Source organism: Botrytis sinoallii (assembly GCF_014898435.1).
Source record: "Botrytis sinoallii strain Bc 23 chromosome Unknown BSIN_019, whole genome shotgun sequence".
NCBI classification, from domain to species: Eukaryota; Fungi; Ascomycota; class Leotiomycetes; order Helotiales; family Sclerotiniaceae; genus Botrytis; species Botrytis sinoallii.
This window is the reverse complement of record NW_024066046.1, coordinates 558875-572459: the sequence shown is the minus strand read 5'-3', so window position 1 is coordinate 572459 and position 13585 is coordinate 558875. Positions and strand designations below refer to the sequence as shown.

The following is a 13585-nucleotide window of genomic DNA, read 5'->3' as shown; positions in this document are numbered from 1 at the left end:
AGTTAATAAACTAAGGAATCCTATGGGAGATCTTAAATAGTATAAGCTTGTATACCTTTTCAATAAATCTTTCAGTAATATAAGTCAAGCGGGTAGAAATTATTGGAAATCTATTATTATTTGCATTCAATTTTCTGTATATCTATTAAACGAATTTATATAGATCGGAACAAGTATTATCAAACTCTTTCGAATCGGGAATACGTTCATTCAATCGAGTGATCAAAGCAGGTATAATAAATTCGGGGATAGAGTTAACAGGAGTTTCGGGGGATACAGTTTTTAAATGAATAGATATAATAAACATAGATTCAGCAAGGCAATCAAGTAGACAAGCGTTTTAAATAGTAATCTGTTTGTATAGAATGGCTTGAATACATTTGTGGATTAGGAATTTGGAAATTTTGTATTTGAGTGATCTGTTGGTTTTTTTTAACTTGGCATAATATGTAGATGCTGACTGAAGGTATTAGTATTAAACCTAGGGATCCTTCAATACAGAAGCGCCAAATTCCAAGGAGTCTTCAGACTGGCTAAACAGGTATGGAGTAGTTATTATAAAAGCAATATTTTAATGAATAGAAGCTATATAGTATTACGGGGCAGATAGGCTGAATAGAATTCTAATAACTTTGTTTTAATCTGATAAGGCTATATTGATTTGGGTAATAGATTTAGATTGAGGATTAAGATATAGTTTAAAGAGCTACAATACAGGATCTTCTGAATTGAAGATATACGGAATTCTTACAGCGAGCTAGCCCGATCGAGCCCTAGCTCGCTTGCGCTCCGGTGCGAGCGCTCCTTTCGGTCCTCTCCGATAGGACCAGCATATCACGTGAGCTCACACCGTGACATTAGATATCCTTTATAATAATAGAATAAGTCCAAATAGTGATTACTTCAATCTTTTTTGGATTGATTTGTATATTATTTATAAAAATAATAAAACCTAAATATTTTGTATATTTGATATTGAATTTGTACTTCTTGAGATTTGCCTGGAGACTAGTGGATTCAAGTTGTTCGAGAATACACTTGATATATTTCTTATATTCATTTTCGTTTTCAGAATATATAAAAATATTATTAAGGTAAGTAATACAGAAGTTATCTAAATAATCAAATAGAATATTGTTTATATATTATTAATAAGTCACAGGGCTGTTTATTAATCTAAAAGGTAAAACTTTGCATTTATAGGAATTATATCGAATACGGAAGGTAATATATTCTTTAGAAGCTGGATTCATATGAATATAATAAAACACTTATTAAATATTTAATTTGATATATACCTTCACATTAGTGAGTCGTGTCAAGGCTTTTCGGCTTTGAGACTAAAGGAATACTTTAACTCCTTATTTATTTCCCCTGCCCCGGCAGGCTTAATCCTATCAAACCTTGTAACCACAGGAGGCTCCCATTATGCTGATAGCGATGCGCACCCCTAGCGCGCCGAGCGGTTCCTCAACCCAAAGAACGTTCCCCCCCCAAGTAATCACCAACACCTCAGGGGCTGGTATACAGCCCCCACCAATTATAAGATCACCTATAGGCTTTGCTTTTGGTGTAATTAAGGAATAATTCGAAAGGATCGATAAGATAGAGGGGAAGAAACAGAAGGTAATTGAGGCATTCGCGGTACTAGCAGATAAGCTTGCACAAGGGTTCCAAGGCTAACAATGCAAACTCGCTGCGAAGTTTAAGAGCACGATTATCTTTGCTCTGCTAGGAGTAACGGAGACTACCCTTGATTAAAGAAGAAAGCCCGCAACGGAGCAACTACAGCTAGAAAGCAATACACAGAAAACCTACACTAATACACTGAAAACTCAAATGAGGCCTGAGGCAGCAAGCCCCACTACAGACTCCATTAATACAATACACTCTGCTTTTAGTGGAAGTACGAACACTAATCGCTCAGGAGCACATAGACTCAAAAGGGAGAATGATTGGATCGAGAAAACGATCCTTATAATAGCTGGCGGGGAAGCTCTGCTTTCAGAGACTAGCCCATTCCTGTTAAGACTCAGAATAAAAGAAGCAGTTACTAGGATCACACTAGCAGAGATCCCCTTTTTTTAGAGGAACAATACAGACTGGACATTAAGGTGCAGTTCTAGTGCTAGTCGGGAGGAGATTATGAAAACAGAAAATATCGAGCGGATATTTAAAACCCTTTATGCAATAAGTATGTGTAGATTAGAAAAATGGTTTATGTATGTAATCCTATAAATACCATATGATTTCTATTACATTGAAGATGCTCCTGTTTCTATACCTACTAAGCTTATCAAGGAGAAGATCACAGCTCAAACCGGCAAGCAGCCAATCAACTACAGATTGGCATGTAACGGGGTCAACCCGATTACTAAAAAAGCCACCTGGATTATTGACTTCAATACTGCAGTACCGCGGTTTCGACTATTCAATAACAGCTCCTACTCGGTTCTCTTAGACAAACCCCGGGAAATTCAATTTCATAGTACTGGCTGTCTAAAGTATTGTAACCCCTTTACCTGCAATAGAGCCCCAAGATGCTCGATATGCGGTAAACTAAATATTGAGCATAAAGGCGTACTTGTACATCAGCAATACATTAGAACAGCTCAATACACTAATTGTCATGAGCCCTTCCGCGCTAGCTATTCCAATTGCCCAGCTGTTCCTAGGGTCTACGCTAAACGACAAATCGCTCTAACCACAAAGGAACTGGCCGCAGTCAGAGCTGTTGGCAGAAAAAACTATGAAACACTGTACAGAACAGATACAGATAAAGCGGATCACACCCCTGAACCATCTCTACCTCCCAGAGTAACAATCACAGAAACCCCGGTCACTCTGGGAGCGAGGATTATAGTATATAAGAATGAACATCTTAGTAAATACCCGTGCAGGTTTAGTACAAGTCTGCCGATTATATCAACCATGCTATGTATATGTCTAGCTTGTAGCCAAAGCCAGCGGAATCTCAATATAGAAGCCTTAGCAGAAAAAGCCTTCACTTTAATAGATTTGAAGATAAACGATACAGAAACCTCTATAACGGTAGACATTGTATCTAGATCCTCTCTATGAGTAGTACAATCGACGAGCATACTCAAAGGAATAAAGGTCTCACTATCGTTTAGGCGAATGTAGGCCGGGGATATGCGAATCATATTATATTATTACAGCTAGTAGCTGAAGTTTAGCTGGATGTGATCTGTTTATAAGAGCCAAAACTATACTGGAATTCAATTATGCAAAATCATAATGTATACAATCGGTATCAGCCGATTGATAACTAAACCTTCAGGGAGACTTGGAGGAGAACAAACAAGGCCCTTGGGTTATGATATATATATGAAAAGGTGTGTACTTGAAAGTAAAGCAAATGGATCGATTCGAAAACAAAGACTTACTCTGGATACAAGTCAATGAATACTCGATCTTGAATGTTTACAGAGCTTTGTACACTTTGAATATTATTAATTATATTATATACTTAATTTTAAATAAATATACAATCATAGAAGGAGATTTTAATATAAAGTACAAGCTGTGGGAATCGGGGGTGATCACAGTCAATCAAGGGGCGCAGCTCACAATATGGGTAAACGAGCAGGGTATGGAGTTTATAGGTACCCTAGGTATACCCACCCATGCAAAAGGGTATGTGCTAGATCTAACCTTCTCCAATGTACTATTCGCTTACACAGAGATGCTGAAGAACTCCACTGTGAATCTGATTATACTACTCAGGTTATCAACCTAGCGAATTGCGGAACAACAGAGTAAGATCAGTACCACTACCGGATAAAGGAGGCGGATCTGTCGAGATTGGGTGGACTAATAGCCAATCAGCTAGCTCACCTCAGTAATATAGATATCCAGACCACAACCGAGATTGAGACCTACGTTAATGAACTAGTGAAAGTGTTAGACAAGTTGATTCGAGTGGTTAGCAAGATTGATTGAAAGGTAGGGAAAGTCTTGCTATGGTGAACGGATGAGTATAGAAAAGTTTATCGAGTATATATAGAAGTATAAAGGGAAATGGATTTGGAAAGGAAGATTCATGCTATACACTTTTTATAAAAAGTAATACGACAAGCTAAGAGATTCTATTGGGCTATACATTTAAATGGGGTTAAGGATGATAAAGAACTTTATTGAATTATGGGATGGTATAAGTTGATTTCTGAAAGTAATGCGAAATCCCCCTTTCTAATAATTGGTGAGCGGGAGATCTGCGATACAAGAGAGAAAGCGGACGCTTTATTTACAGCGGTTCTGGATTGATTCAAGGTGGACAATGATTTTTCAAATGATTCACTATACAATCAAACATACAAGGGGACTTTTTCTTGAAAAAGAATGATTTTGGTTGAAGAGGTAGAAAAGTATATTATAGAAGCCTTATATACTACACCAGGAATAAATCGAGCTACTATACGCCTCCTTAAGGTATGCTAGTCGAGTGTTAAGTTACTAATCCAGGAAATATTTGCATTATACCTAACTCTAAACTACTATTCAGAAGAATGGAAGCTAGCAGAGGTAATAATGATTTCTAAGGTAAGCAAGAAAGACAAAATGTCACTGCGATTGTAATAACCAATAGCTCTAATCTCCTATATCGGAAAAGGTTTCGAATAGTATATAGCCAGCCAAATATCTTGAATAACTTTGAGATATAAAATAATCAGCCTATAACACTACAAAGTGCTTTCTAAAAGATTAGGGATAGATCTAGTAGTTGCCTTTACTCACAATGTGAAACTCGCATTAGTAACTGGCAATGTAGTTTTGATTATTACTATAAATATACAGAAAGTTTTTGATACTCTCTTGAAGCATCGACTCTTGAGCCGAATGATTAAACAAGGATAGCCAACTTTATTGTTCAAATTGATAGACTCATTCCTTACAAACAGAAAAGTCAGAGTGAGACTCGAAGGCATTATAACTGAGGAGTATCTAGTAGCATGTAATATTCCTCAGGGGTTCCCATTATTACCTATACTCTATATACTTTATCTTGCTGAGCTTTTCAATTGAGATATGAAATTCCGTTTTGGTTATACAAATAATATTACAATCTATTATTTTTTCAAGTATCTTTTTACAAATACTAGAATCCTACAACAACAAGTATAGCAGATCATCAGATGGGGCAAGGAGAATAGAATTCTATTTGCCCCTGAGAAATTTGAACTACTTTATATTACCAGACAATATGATACTATTAATCCATTATTGGTAGTGAATCCAGATCTGATAATCACTTCAGTATCGATTGTAACGAGTGGAAACGCTCAGCCTACTCTGAGATGGCTGGGTATCTTCTTCGATTGCCGGCTCTTGTTCTTACAATACATCAAAATATATATAGCAAAAGCTATGAAAGTAGTTTTGTATATCAGATCGATTGCTTGCATTATACATGGGCCGCCAGCTTCCTCTCTAAGAAAAGCAGTAATCACCTGCGTTCTCCTAGTAGTATTATTCGGCACGGAAATATGGTACGCTGGTAAACATAAGCCTAGCCTAGGTCAAAGCGATCCAAGTATAAGTGTAGGTATAAAAGGTTATCTCTGTTGCATCAATAGAGTAATCAATATTGCTGTAAGAAGAGCGATCTTAATATATAAGACTACACCGATCACAGCTCTTATCAAAGAAACAGACCTGCCATCAGGGATAGTCGTATTAGAATATGCCAAATTACAATTTGTATTCCGTTTAAAAACGATCGATAATCAATACTTACTAGTAAATCGTTTGAAGTCAGTAATACAAAAACGCAAACGAAGAGCAGATACAGTAAGAGGGCTTCTTATAAGAATCCAGCAGCTCAGCCGTCTTATCCCAAAAACACAACGCTCAAAGCTACTCCATTTGTACTTCTCGAATAGCTACAGAACAGATCCAACAAAAGGATTAACCAAAAAAGAAGCAGCTCAAGCCTTCAAAGAATAATAGCGACAATTTCTATTTAAAGACTATACAATCTTTTCTGATGGATCAGAACAAACTATTAATTGCAAATATTGTATTAGCTACAGATATGTAATATATTGCAATAGTATTCAAATAGCCTTTAGATTTAAATAGATCCGAAGCGACTTACATATATTCAATACAAAAGCGATAGGAGTATGGCGTAGATTGAAGTATCTAATTATTATGCTTGAAGATCCCTTGAATAGCTAGATCTGGATGTATATTGATAGTACATCGGTTATCTGGAATATATACAGAAACACACTGTCTATAACATAATGGGCTTTCCATAAGTATCACAAAGTAATAAAACAATTCGACATCAGAATAAAATGGTCATCTAAACATATAAAGATTGAAGGTAATGAGGAAGCAGATTGCTTAGTAAATGCAAATGTAATTGAGCCTATGGACCAGGTAATTGATAAGCTATTAACAATTAATAGGATCCGAACAATCATTTATCAGAAGTGCTTATATACAGAATCTACCTAATAAAAAGAGATGAACTCCTCTCTCTCCATTAGCTATAAGGAATGGTCTTCTAGATACAATACAAAGGAGCCAAAGAAACTAATTCTACCAAGAGCAGTCTTATATCAATTGATAGCTATAAAAACAGACCATAATGACTACACCATTTATCATCAGCGATTTGGTTATTAAAACAACAAGCTGGACTACTTATACAACAGCACTAAGGAACCATATCACTTCTTTAAATACACTATAAACAACCTAAAGCATTCAGACTGGCCCCTTGCCCCTATAGAAATGCAATCTAACAAGCAGGCGATTATATATATCAAGAAACTCTTATATACACCTAGCAAGCTTATTCAGTTGATTACTGACTCAGAGTTCTATACTCAAATCTGTTTTAATTATTAAAGAACTCTTAGAAAGCAACAATCTTTTCAACAAAGCTTGCTGCTCATCCCTTATAAACTCATTACTCAACTGATTACTCGAATACACTACACCCTAAAAACCGCAAACCCAATATATAACACAAGAGCCCTGCTGCTCGGCTAAACAAATAGCAACCCACTTTCACTTCTTTTCCTCTACCATAAGGATTGAAGCCTACAACGAGCCTATCCACCCAGGAACCAAGCTTTGCCTCAACAACAACCCGGATCAGATGTTCCCTTCTGGAAACAGAAGTGGATTGCACCCGTAGAGGAGCGAATAGTCCTTGGTATTGAAGTTAAATTGCTAAATTCGGTTGCGATGATCACGCTGCTCAAATAGTTCCTTATCTTAGCATGTCTAAATACCCTTAGGGAGGTCCAAAACAGACGTTAATTAATATAAATAAATAAATAAATAATTAGTGAGTCGTGTAAATATCTTATTAATAAAAGATAAAGGGTATCTGTTTTTGTATATTAAAGAATTGAATAGTCAGAAGTCTATATAAAACCTTAAGCTTCTATTTAGCTTTTTTACAAAAAGAATCAGCATTATGAATAATGCTTGACTGGATTTTATAAATCCTTTAATAAAATTCTCTGTAATATATTCTTTAATAACCTTAAGCTATTCGAGCAATATTTTATATAGAGAACTGTATTTAAAAGCTTTTTTATTTTTTTCTTCAAATATAATCTTATAATTATATAATCAAAAGAGAGGTAGAATATTGGATTTGCATTTAAAGAATGCTTAATGATATTGCTGGTAAACTTTGGGGATTGGAGATTCTGTTTCGATATTTGTAATAATACGATTGAGAATAGTAATAGTTTCTGGTTTAGAATTATTTAAGGCAATAACTATAATTGAGATTTGATGATTATTATTTTGATTAGATTTGTAAATCGAAATGATATTGTTAATCTCTATATATATAATTATAAAGATCTTATAATCCTTATTTCTCTTATAGATAAATTGAAATTGAGTTAATTTGAGTGTATAAATATCAAATGTATTGAAAATACAAAGTAGAAGGAATTTATAAATAAACTGAATAGAGATTTGATCAAAAATAGATTTCTTTTTTAGATTGACTAAAACCTGAATTTCAATTGTATTTGAGATTATTATATTAATTTCTTAGAAAAGAATAATAAGTATTTCAGGTATAATCGATATTATAATCAATTGTCTATTATCAAGTTGATAGTATATCTCTTTCAATCAAGTATTCCGATTATTAGTATCTTTTTATTTTAAATAACTAATTCTGAATTGTTGAAGATTATTTCTAGTTAAAAATATATTTTTTGATAAAGAAATAATAGAAGAATATTTGGGAGACTATTCGAAATATTAATTAAAACAATCAACTTTAACTCAAATCTTTACTAACTATTTACAATCTAGAATTATATTATATGAATTCAAATTAATAATGAGAAATAGCAAATAAAATTATTATTGAGTATTAATTATAAAATTAAAAAATGTAAAATAAATAATAACTTCATTTTATATACTATTATAGCTTTTAACTTCAATCAATAATTCGAATAATATGAAGCGGGGTTTGAATATAGGGAATAATAATGAAAGAAGTGTTTTATTAATAAAAGCAAAGCTATTTGCTTCAAAATCTATAAGAGATTGAATATTATATAAATATCCGTTTTTCGAAAATATATATAATAGGTTTATAGAATTACTTTCTATTAGTTTTATTAAATTGAAGAATCTTATATTCCGGATTATATTTAGAAAAGAACTTCTATCTAAACGTATTGATTTAAATGTTGATTTTTGGTAATGCGAATAAATTTGATAGCTTTTGCTTACACTTCTTGGTTTATATTCTTTTTGGCATTTTCTTCTATATCGTAAAACTCTTCATCTTCTCCAATCTCTTGAATCTTGATTATAATGTTTATATTACCTATATATAATATAAAACTATAATTCATTCCCAATATAAAGATAATAGTATTATAATTGAAATTGTTTTTTAAAAATGGAATATTATTTGATTTGAAGATTCCTATATAGTTAATAGAAATATGAAAAGGATATTGAATATAAAACTGAATAAATAGATTCGAATTACCCAATAAGCAGAAAGTGCTTTTAGAGGTAATTGATGAATTAATATTACTAAACGATTTTTTAAAAGATATTTCTTTAATTATTTTATAATAATTATATTCTTAAAGTATAATTTTGAGTTTATCAATCTCAATAAACTTAATAATTAGATTTTCAACAATATAACATTTATTAATATAAAGACTAATAGCTTATTGAAGAAAATCGAATATTTTTCTTTTTAAATTGCAAAGAAGAGTTATTGAATTAATAATTTCTGTTTGTATAGCTAATAATCTAAATCTGTAATATTATATTAGAAAGTTTTTTTATTAAATGTTATTAGATATAATTTAGTATTTATACTTAGTTTATATATAATTGGCTTTAATAGAATTCTTGTAAATAGCTATAAGCTGATTAATTAATTATTATTCTATCAAATGGGGAACTTAAGTATACAATGAGAATATATATTTTTGTACCTTTTTTTCCATCTGATCTATTACATAAAATCACTATTGCGCTTTCGAAATAAGTGAATTTTTGTAAAGTTCGAGTTGTTTAATAATTAATAACTACTAGAGACTTACTTTTGACTTTATATTATTTTTGAATTTAAATGAAAGATTGATGGGCTTTGGAATATACAAATATTTTACTACAATAATAAATAAACAAAAATAGAATATTCAATGAATTTATAGGTTGCTTGATAGAGTGATTGAGTTTGAAAGGAATCTGCTATCAGTATTCGAAAAGGATTATTATGAAGATTGATTTTGCAAATAGAGATTTTTTTTATTCTTTCTTTTTCCAATAATAAAAGATGCTTTTTTAATAAAATCAATTAGAATATTAGAAATTCAGATTCCGCGATTTATAAGAGAATCTATATAATATTACTATCGATATTTTGAAAATTGAAATAAATAAGTGATATTAAGACTATACTATAATAATTTGTTTTTAAATTTTATAATTTTGTTTTACAAATTCTTAAAGTCTTTAAAAATTAGTATTTATTCTTTCTATAATAAGAGAATATATATTAATATATTATTTTTAAGAATTAATATCTTAATTAAGGAGTTATTTTTAGATTGTTTATTCTTTTTATGTTTATTAATATTTATATTAGAATTATAAGGATTATAACTATCGCTCTATTAAAATTAACTATTATTGATTAGAAATATTTGGCTGATGAGAGAAGAAAAATGATAGAGTTTTTTTGAGATAAATGAATTAGATATAATAGCAATATTTGTAATTCTATATATTAAGGATTTATTATTTTCTATTAAATAGATTTATTTGGAATTAGTTCTTTTTCTATAAATAATATCGAATATTCTTGATATACTCAAAAAGGTATTATGGTTATAAAATATTATTTAATTAATTATTAAATAGCTGTATAATTGTATAATAAGTTATAAATAATATGACACTTTGCCTTAAAAAAACTACAAGAGTAGGGTACAATTTATTCTTAAAATCTATAATTATAGAATTAGGAGTAAAGTATTTGTAAAGTATTTCTATATACTAGCTATGTACATGTGATCGTGCATGTGCGCAAGTGTGCATATGAGCGATCGCAGCTGTGATTGGGTACGATCCGTGACACTAAAAGAATAATTAGACTTATAGAATCTCAAAATACTAAGATAACTTTATTTTGAAAACAGTTTGCTAATATTTAGGAAATAATTGAGACTTGAAAGAAAAGAACTAAAAGCAAAAGAATCAAATTACAAAATCAATTTGTTTTTAATAATAAGAAAGTACTGAAAATGATATATAAGGCAAAGGAAAAACCTAAGGAGAAAAAGCTATAAGAATAACTATATAAATATTCAATTGAAGAATTAGAAAAAGAAACTGAAGAAGAAGAGCTAGAGAATAATTCAAGTAATTTAGAATTGGAATTGGATGAATATGTAGCTTGTAGAATAAGATCACATAGAGAGAATTGAATTTTGTGACCCGGTTCCCCATATGACCCGGTTCACCATAAGTTATGTTATAATATACTTTTTATACTTTTTTTATATAATATAATTTATATAGATTTCAAAGATTTCAAAGTTTAGATTGTAAATATAAAATTCAAAAATTATTTTGAATTACAAAATCTATATAAAATACTATAGATTCTTTATTATTTATTCTATTAATTATTCATTAAATAAAAAATTGTTATTTATTAATATTAGATAATTCTATTTATATTTATAATATTATTTTATAAAAACTATCTGATATAAATATAAAACTAAAACTAAATAATACTAAAAATAGATTGTATTGAAGAATTAGAAAGTGAATTTTAGATTCAAAAAACGGTTTAAGTTCAAAAATCCATATGAAGTGTTATACAGAACAGTCCACGTGACTTACATTCCTCCTGCTCATATCCAATGACATAGATTCGGGAATCATGTTTTTCCTAGATGAAACTAGAAGGCTTTCTTCTTTTTTCCCTCCTCAAATTACCTTTCTAGCAGTTTGTTGTGATATGAAGTTATATATACACGTGATGCTGTAGCGCTAGCGCGTGTTGCGTGCATGTACTCGTCTTTCTCAACCCCGGAAAAGTGTTAATAATGCAACTTTTCACACTTCAATCATGAAACCCGATACCAAAATATGTATTATTCTACATGATATTAGAAAATGATACTCATATCGCTCTCTAATCGATTTGTCCAAATGGTCAAGTCACACATAAAGACAGTCAACTCGGGGTCTCGAGCCACAGGAGTAAATTATGAGTTGCTTCTTGAGATATGCTTAGTTGGCAATATGTCCTCACCCAGCAGATAATGAAAGTCAGTAGCATGCCTATTCTTTCTCAATTCAGCCATACCATACAAAGTGCAAGGATTACATGCATTATGTGTCCTACCTTGACATAAAGCGCCACCAAACATTCGCAGAGCGTTTGTCTTTTCGTTTGAGGGTCATTGTTACACACAGCGGGGAATTGCTATGACAATTCCGCTAGACTCTTTTGCTTCAAATTTGTTGTTGGTTTCTTCTAATTATAAAGTTGGGCTGTAGCGCGGTCGTAGAGCTCGGGATATATTTTACTGGCATCTTAAAATGGTGCTTCGCAGAATCACACAAACTCGCACAGAATCGCATCAAATCACACAGTCAGTCTTGTTTATACTTCGATCATGCCAAAAAAATCGAAGCCTCCCAACCCTGGTTTGCCTAAGCAACGTAGCTTAAGGTCAAATGTCAATATTCATGCTGTATATTGCATGCACTGCGACGCTGAATATGAGATCTTGGTTCCGAAATGTCCAAATTGCGCACTACCTCAATACGAGAGTTCTATCCGTCCTCGAAGACCTGCGAATTACTACGATGACGACTTTGATGACGGGGCCACGTTCACTTGTTTCATGAAACTGCCGCTCGAGATTAGGGTTATGATTTGGCAAGCATCTTTACCTGGGCCACGGGTTGTGCTTCTTCGACCGACCTGGGTTATTGGATTGCATGAAGTTTCAGATGCCCCAGACTTTATTTTTGAATCATCGAGTCCAATCACAGCCCTGTATGTCTGTCGTGAGTCATTCAATGTTGCGTCTACGAGATATACCCAGGCTTTCGATTCGCTAGAGTCACCCTTCACAACTTGGTTCAACTTTGACATCGACACCTTGTATATTGGTCACAGCGAAACTTTTTATCGTGGGCTACCTGGGGTCGAGAATTTAAAACACTTAGCTGTATTTGCCAATCCTCTTCCGGCAATTGCCCTTGATAAGAATTACGACACGGAAGTGTGGTGGGACTCTCAAGACTCGGAAGTCCTTGAAGTGTTTCTTGATGATTACCTAGTTGACGCAGGAAGTCTTGAGGAACTTAAACTCGTCACTCGCCGTTACCCATTTAATGCACATGCCTATGCACCTGATAGATATGATGATCTCTCATTCATTGACCTTCAAGATATCGACGCTTCTCTAAATTTCTACAAAAGCCCGTACGAACCGAAGCTTGAGGAGTCTTTTCAATCCACACAACAAGAATATGCTGCGCAGCTTCGAAGCCTAGCATCGATCAAATTTGATGCTTTGGATGAATACCGTAATACGAACCATAAAGCACCAAAGTACGAGATGCCGGTCATCAGAAACATGATCGTTACAACTACATCAATGAAAGCAAAGCTTGAACGAGCCAAAGTAGCATTCGAAGTGAAGAAGGCCGACTACATGAAGAGTAATAAATTGCTTGCAATATAAGGGTATACCAAGCATTCGCAGGTGACACAGTCTCTTGCTCCCCTCAATGACGGTTTTGCTTGGGTATCAGGAGCGGGGGATCTTTCACGCTTCATTTCTCTCCAATTTATTGGAAATATTGTTATTTCATTTCCGGACCTGGGATTTCTCATTTACTGTTTTATCATGGGTATCTTGCTCTTTGACGTTGAATCTGAATGTTCAGACTACATGCTCAACGTTCTTTGGTTTTCTTTTACATCCCTGTAGTGTGATTTGAGCATCCGTTTTTGATGATCTATTTTTTGGAAATTATGTGACGGCTGGACGTTTATTATTCTCAA

General features: G+C 32.6%; 1 protein-coding gene across 1 annotated transcript; it reads left to right on the top strand.

The window, feature by feature from the left end:
* Positions 1–12182: 12182 nt before the first annotated feature.
* Positions 12183–13262, top strand: EAF02_009360 (uncharacterized protein; the record flags this gene model as incomplete). The annotated part of the gene is made up of 1 exon (XM_038905408.1): positions 12183–13262. One exon carries the CDS (start codon positions 12183–12185, stop codon positions 13260–13262), a length of 1080 nt encoding a protein of 359 aa, XP_038754861.1.
* Positions 13263–13585: the final 323 nt, after the last annotated feature.